A 7,256-nucleotide genomic window follows, 5' to 3' on the forward strand; every position below is an offset into this window, starting at 1 on the left:
CATGCAAGGAATTTGGTTTTGGAAAGATGAATGCCATCAATAGAAGTGTTCACCAGGAGTGTTTTTACACTGATTAAGATCTACTATAGACAAGCAGGTTCCACATGAAGTGTTTGGGTTCTATGGTTGATGACAGGTTTGCGACTCACTCATGTCATTTATGCCATATTTCAAAGGACCTGAATTCCTGCCAGCTGTAACTGGTGAGCTGGGTAACCAGCAACTGTGGTGATGCAGTCCTTATGCACCAGTTCCCAGACAGGCTTGACTGTGTGCCAGCGTTTCCCCAAAGTCCCAGGAGCCTTCGGCTCTACGCTGCTTGTCTGCTTTGGTGCAGAAGGAGCTGAACAATAAATCCTGGAGTACAACTTTGCTAGAATTCAGGGACGAAGGGATTTTTGGAGGTTGTTTGGCCCCAATTTGACTTCCCAAATGAATTGCTTTGCTGTTGGCGTGAAGGGACACTGACCCATCAGAGCTTCTGCAGAACTGCTTTCTGGAAGGCTTTACATTACAGGCATTAGCTGGTCCCATCTATTTCCCGCCTTTCTTCTTTGTCTTCTTTTTATAAAAGGGAATTTATGATTTGCCAAGTTCATTTCTTTAGAACAAACAGGTATAAATCCAGCTGTAAATGATGGCTTGTTGCACATGTTGTTCTGCATGGGGCAAGATTGCTATAGCCAATAACTACATAGCCAAGGTCTGCTGTAAATTCCCTTGCCACGCAGATTTATGTCAGCTGTGAAAATGCAGCACTGGGTGAATATGCCTGAAAAATTTAGTGTTGAAGAGGCAGGTCTTAAAGGGGAATGAACAACTTCCTCCACACCAGCTGCTTTGTGAACTCAGTGAATTTGCTGACCCACCGCCTTTCCGTGTCCCAAGTATAGGTTTGTTCCCAATCATGAAGCGGGGAGAAGGGTGTGAGAGCTGTACTGCTTTTGGCCCTTACCCATTTTTTGTGGTGCCTGGTAGAAGGTTGGGGAAAAGTTGCAGAATCCTGCTAACAGAGGTTGTGGCAAACAGATCCCTTCAGGGTTTTGTATGGAGCTTTCTGTCATTCCCTTCTCACCAATTCTGAGAGAGCACTGTAAATTTTCCGTGCTGGTAGATGTCAGAACAGGAGCAAGGCACATCTGTCTCGCATCACACTGCCTTTACCCAGAGACACGTTCAAGCAAACAAGGTGGGATAGATTTTTTTGGTTCTGCTCATTTTTGTGAATGTTTGCAAAGATTCAAACAGGCAGCTGAATCTCAAATAATTCAAAATTCAGTTAGTGGTGGAAAGAAGGCTCTACTGGAAAAATGCACAAGCGAAACCTTCCCATATGCTTTAAAATTGTCTGCCTTTACAATTGAAAATCAAGTGGCAAATGACAACCCCCCCCCCAGAACTCTAAAGGATTGTGCAGCGCTCGTAGCTTAGAATAAGTGAGCGCAATGTCTTGTCCCGTTGCTCCACTGAGTTTCATAGCTAAGAGCCCAGCTATTGCTTTGAGACTGGGTTGTCATGCCTCAGATTCTGAGGCTTCCTCATTTATCACCTTTAATGATCCATGCAAAAATGCAAGCTGATTAGAAAATGCCTTGATCACTTGATGTAAAAACAAAACCAAAAACCCAGTAAAAAACCCAAAACAAAAACCCCCATCCCCAAGACCAAAATTCTACCTACAAACACACTAATTTGCTTCCAAATAACTCCTGAATAATTTGTTTAGCTGGACTGTGACATTGGCTTGAATGTCTGCAGCTGAAGGCCACACACATTCCTTAGCTGTGACTTGGGAACCTATTCCCACTCAAGGGAGCCACCTTGTAGATGGGGGCAAATCAGCAAATCAAGCCCAACTGCAATGGGACCATGACGTAGATCTTGCTCTGCTCTGACATCTGTCTTACCCTGTTCTCTGTCATGAGAGAAATGCCCTTCAGATGGCCACTGCCTGACGCCAGGGTGTGGAATCAGGCCAGCAGCCCGAGTAGCTCCCGGAGGAACCAGCCCTCTACAAGAGGGGAAGGATGTTTCTCCTGTAGGTGTTAAGGTAGCAAAGAGGGGGACACAGTGAAAGTGAGAGTGTGGAGAAGCAGATTCTTCTTTTGCTTTTATTGCAAATGCTGGGCTGCCTGTCCTGTAGCCAGCAGGTTTAGCTACTACGTAGCGCAGAGAATTAAAGCTGAGTTAATAAGAATTGAACTGCCTGCTGCCTTGTTTTCTCTAACAGCCATTAAAAGCTGCTCTGTCTTTAGGTCTCTCAAGGCAGCGAAAGTAATGGTTGGGTAAATTTGTTATTGACTCGAGCTTTACTGTTTCAAAATGCATGGGGCATTTGAAACCCTTAAATTGAAAGGTCAATAGTGCCTATATGCTTAGATTCCTAAAAACCAAGGAAACAAACAGTTCCCCCTCACCCGCCCAAAACCCAAGTGTTCCCCTGAAAATCTGTGTAGATCCTGATATTAACGATTAATTAACATTTTGTGCTCCTTCAAGATCTCCAGATGTCAGGGTGTTTTTTTCAAAGCAGCAGCTGTAAGGTAACTTTCTGGGGAGGAACAGCAAGTATGAAACTGTGTCTGCCAATGCTGCAAGTGTGTGAAGCAAAAAGTGAAGTGTTTAAAAAGGTGAATGAGAAGAGGGTAATTACCAAAGCAGAAGCTTAATTAGGATAGCGGGATCAGTTCTTTACTGCATGCTTGCAAGAAGATCATTAGGGTCTTCCTTTTTATATCTCATGCAGAAAGGAGCACTTAATAGCACAGTGCTACTTAAAACCACTTTGGGATTTGTCTCTGTAGCGGTTCACAAAGAAGTAGGTTGCTCGCTTTATCGGTGCCACTCCTGGTGACACTGCGAGGTATCGTAGCGCATCCCACGTGCGTTCTGCCTCCAAGAAAAGCTTTGCTTGGCTTATCGAAGCAGTAAGACGGGAGGCTTGCAGACCAATCCGGGCAACAGTTCATAAATTCAAACAAGACCCCAAATCAACAACAGGCAGCATGGGAAAACTAAAATACATATGATAGTCAAGTATTGGAAAATGAGTTTGTTTTCCAGTCTCTCTGCCAAGATCTGATTTGAGAGATGTTACAGGAGCCCCTGAGAGTGGATGGTGTTGGCAATAAGCAGTAATTCTCTGTTGTAAGAGTAACTTGGGAGTCTTGTCCATAGATCCCAACAGGTAACTTAAATCTTTAACACCAGCTTATCTTTTAAGTGTGAATGGATGTGTGGACTTCTGAGCCTTCTCACCCTTCTCCTTAGAGGAGGGAGGAGGTCACTTCTGCAAAGCTCCGGGACACAAAACCTTTTCACTGCTTACTTGGGACTTAAATTTTGAGGGCCCTCATGTGAAATGTTTAACATAGCCCCTTGTACAGCGGTCAACTTTGTATTTACAAATGTGAAATGAAAGCTTTTCTTTTTGAATTTAAAATCCCCCCAAGTAAGCTGGAAGGAGAGAAGAAGAAAAGAACTCAGAAAATGATTGGAATTTACTTTATTTTACAAAATGCAGTTACCTCTGCCGTTCCCCCTCCCCCTTTCTTTTTTTTCTTGTAACCTCAGCAGCGTGAGCAGAAAGAAATGTTTCTCTTTCAGATAACAGACTGATGCTGCAAGCTTTTGGCCACCGAGTGCGTTTCCTCAGCGGCCAGGCTCTGCTGGATGTCACAGAACATCTCTCAGGTATTGCCTGCTTCAGCTAATCTCCACTTCTAAATGAAGAAGTCTTCAGAGGGAACATTTAGAGGGAAAGCCTCTGAATAGACGGTGCAGTAGCTCATCAAACACTGGAAGGTTCTGAGCTTGTCTCTCCTGTGAGATACACGTAATAGGTGTATTTGGCAGGGGTTTGCCTGGCTGCTGCAGAGGTGTGCAGCATGTGAGATGAGGACAGCACTCGGGCTCCGGCGCTGAGCTCTCACTGGGGCATCTCAGGAGCTGCCTCCAGGAAAAAGAGGGGCTAAAAATACCCTGGCTGGCTCCTCTCTTTGAAGGACAGTACCGTAAATGTCGTGGACCTGGAAGAGGTCCCTTTTCTAACGTGAACAACCATCCTTCAGAAAAAATTGTGGTCACTGGTATTTCTGACAATCAGTTTGGTTTGTCATCACAGGATTCTCATTTTTCTGTCGGAAACTTTTGACGCTGAGTTCTGCAGAGCCTGGGGGTCATAGCGTAGGTGAAAACTCAACACACATGTTACAGGCAAGGATTTTGCGCAAGGCAGAATTTGGGGACGGAGGGGCAGAAGCCCAACCCATTTAGCCCAACCCACTGAGGCTCCCTGCCCGTGTTGCAGATATGACATTGGACTCCGAGCATTTCAGGGTGTGCAAACAGTCTATTTCTATATCAGTGGTGCCCGACACACTACAAAGGCAGCTGATAATTGATTTAGAATAGTAGCTTGCTATGTCAGCAATAGCCAGGGAATGGAAAAAATGATAATCTCAATATATACTAGAAAAGACTATTTATACCCTTGCTTCAGTTAGGGCTGAATCCACTGCTAATTATGCCAGCATCTTTTAATCCAAGGTTTAATACACTTTGCTTCTTCATTATGAATCTCAAAAGGGCATGCTTAGCCATAGCGAATGTAGAAGGGCCTTTAAAGATCATTTGCATAAAGTAAATCTCCATAAACATCGAATTAGTTTTACAGTTATTTTAATCTTTTCTCAAATAAAGCATCTGAACATAAATTGGGACTGCTTTAGAGGGAGCAGATGTTCTCTCTACGATTTACTGGAAACAGAGAGCTCTGTCTCTTCTGAAGCTCCATAGTGACCGCTGTGTTTAATAGCATTGAAACTCAAATTAACTCCCATTTTAAAATAGGTACCATAACCCTTCTTAGCAGAATTGTTTTTAGGTACTTTCAGGAGCTGTTTAAATGTTGATGACTTATGCTAGATTAACAGCATAGAGAAAATTGAGGTCCTTCCACTACAGAATAAGAAATGGTTACTTTATAACAGAATCACATTAACGTTTCCACTGAAAAGAAAATAAGAACTCTGTCTCCAGACCATTTCAGATTTTGATCTCTCAGCAAAATCTGCCGTGCAAGGAGCCTATTGGTCATAAATTTTTGTTTGTATTCAATATAGTTCAGTTCAGAAAATGAGCTGAGAGCAGACTTCAGAGAGAATGAGAGGGAACGCTTGGGTTTTGTTAGATTTCAGCTCCCTGCGTAAGATTTTTTTCTATCTCTATATCCCTATTTCAGGGAACATTGTGAGGGTAAATGCCATTAAAATTGCGAGATGTCCAAATGCCATGGCAATGGGGTCTGGGTAATTATCTAAGACATCCTGACGTTTGAAACAGCTGTTCATTAGAAGCCACCAAGTATGAAGGGAAAAAACCTCAGGTTAGACCATTGTGCCAAAGACATCAGTTAGTCACTGATGTTTCTAATAAAACTGTCAAGTGGCACACATCTTTTGTGGGCTGGAGTTCTGAAGTGTGTTATTACACTGCCGTTTACTGTGTGCCACTGAGCAAAGGGAACTGCCAGATTAGACTGTTGGCATTTTTCATCAAAGGTCACCAAAAAAGTAATCATCCTTTTTATTAGAAATCTTTCAATTACCTCTCTAAGCTGCATTTCAGAATCTTCAGCAGCTGGTTTAGACAACTTCTGAATGGAAGGAAACAGCGATTTGACATTTTTGTCATTTGTAATGCAGAAGTGGATAGTGAAATGATTTACAAAATGTGTGTGATTCACTTTACTAAGTCTGTCACGGATGCAAAGCCTCTGATTTGGAAAAATTAAAGGTCCTCAGAGGTTGGTTGTTCTGTTCAGTGGATGATCAGCCACTGTTGCCTGTTTCTGGATCATCAGGCTCTTTGTGCTTGCTGATATTAGCCAGAAAAGGCTTCCAAGAGCCAAAAATAAAGGTAGGTTCTTGTTTGCATTAAGGTTGTTAAGAAGCTTGTCTCTCTCACTTGGCAGTGCTCGTGGCATCTCTTTATCCCTCGAAACCCCAAGCTGTCAAGCACTACGTCCTGCCCATACTCTGGTTCTTCCTGGGAAACAGAGCCCTGCCTGTCGGAAGCAGCAATGTCAGGGCTGTGGTTGCCAAGCTTGCAAAGACCCTCAACCAAGTGATGGGCTTGAGCCTGAGGGACCACGCCGCCACTCAGCCTCAGCATGTGGTGAAGAACCTCTGGAATGTTTTGGGCCTGAATATCAGGTGAAGACTTGGTGTGCTCCAGGGAGCTGATGGAGAGATGTGGAATGGCTGGAAATTGCCTATTAGTGATAAAATAGCAACGCATGTACTTTATTCTACTGTATAAATGGCTGTGTGTCCTTTAATAAAGTGGCATTAACGCGATCACATTGGTTGTATAAATTGTGTCCGGGACTTCCGCATCAGCAAGTGGTGCCCGAACAGGGACCCTCCTGTCGGTGCTCGCCCGAGCAAGAGAAGACAGCCCAGAGGGGGCAGAAGCAGCCGTAGCAGGCGCTGCCCCGGCGCCTGGGAAGACGCACGCGCAATCGTCGGGAATCTCGCCCTGATCAGGTGAGCGGCTGGGGAGGAGATGGGGTCCACGCTAAGCAGAGAAGAAGTGGCAGTGGTTAAGCTCCTCCAACATAGTCTCTGAGAGAGGAGCATCTTATGAGGAGGGAAACCTGAGGAAGTTGCTGTCATGGGCTCGGCAGCATGGATTAATCCCCTCAGTGAGCGCAGCCTTTGAATTAGCTACTTGGGAAAAGATCGGCACGGCACTGTGGGACGACATTAGCTCAGGCTCTAAAGACAGTGGGAAATTCTCCACCCTGTGGAGATTGATCCTAGAGACTCTGACAGAACTGAAAGCAGAACGGCAGACCCCCACCTCTGCTTTCGCTGCCTTGTCAGCAGAGGCAGAAAGCGCTGGCGCTCAGGATTCCGCTACTGCTGTGACGTTCGCGGGATCCCTGTTCCCCAAGGCGGCTCCTAAAAGGAGGGGCGGGGAAGCTTCATGCGCAGCACCCGTGTGGCAGGAAAGTCAAGAGCAAAAATCAACAGATTCACCACCGCTTGATTCCCCCCTTTCAAGCTCAAGGGAACAATCACCTGAGCACCCCACCCCGCTCCCGCTGCCTCCCGCCCGACCCCGCGCGCGCCGCCGCCTCGCCAAAGGAAGGCGCCGACCCACCCCTGCCCCCGTCCTCGCCTCCATCACCCCGATTGGTGCATGAACAATCTTGTTATGGTTCACAAGATCCACACTTGTGAGAACTAACG

General features: G+C 45.3%; 1 protein-coding gene across 1 annotated transcript in view; it reads left to right on the plus strand.

Moving 5' to 3' along the window:
- Positions 1-6,290, plus strand: part of LOC141921590 (TOG array regulator of axonemal microtubules protein 2-like) — a 42,544-nt gene extending 36,254 nt beyond the window's left edge. Inside the window, 2 exon segments of the mRNA XM_074820513.1 lie at positions 3,607-3,693; positions 5,975-6,290. Of these exon segments, the coding sequence (XP_074676614.1) occupies positions 3,607-3,693; positions 5,975-6,219 (332 nt within the window). The 3' untranslated portion in view covers positions 6,220-6,290.
- Positions 6,291-7,256: the final 966 nt, after the last annotated feature.

Source organism: Strix aluco, chromosome 3 (genome assembly GCF_031877795.1).
Source record: "Strix aluco isolate bStrAlu1 chromosome 3, bStrAlu1.hap1, whole genome shotgun sequence".
NCBI classification, from domain to species: Eukaryota; Metazoa; Chordata; class Aves; order Strigiformes; family Strigidae; genus Strix; species Strix aluco.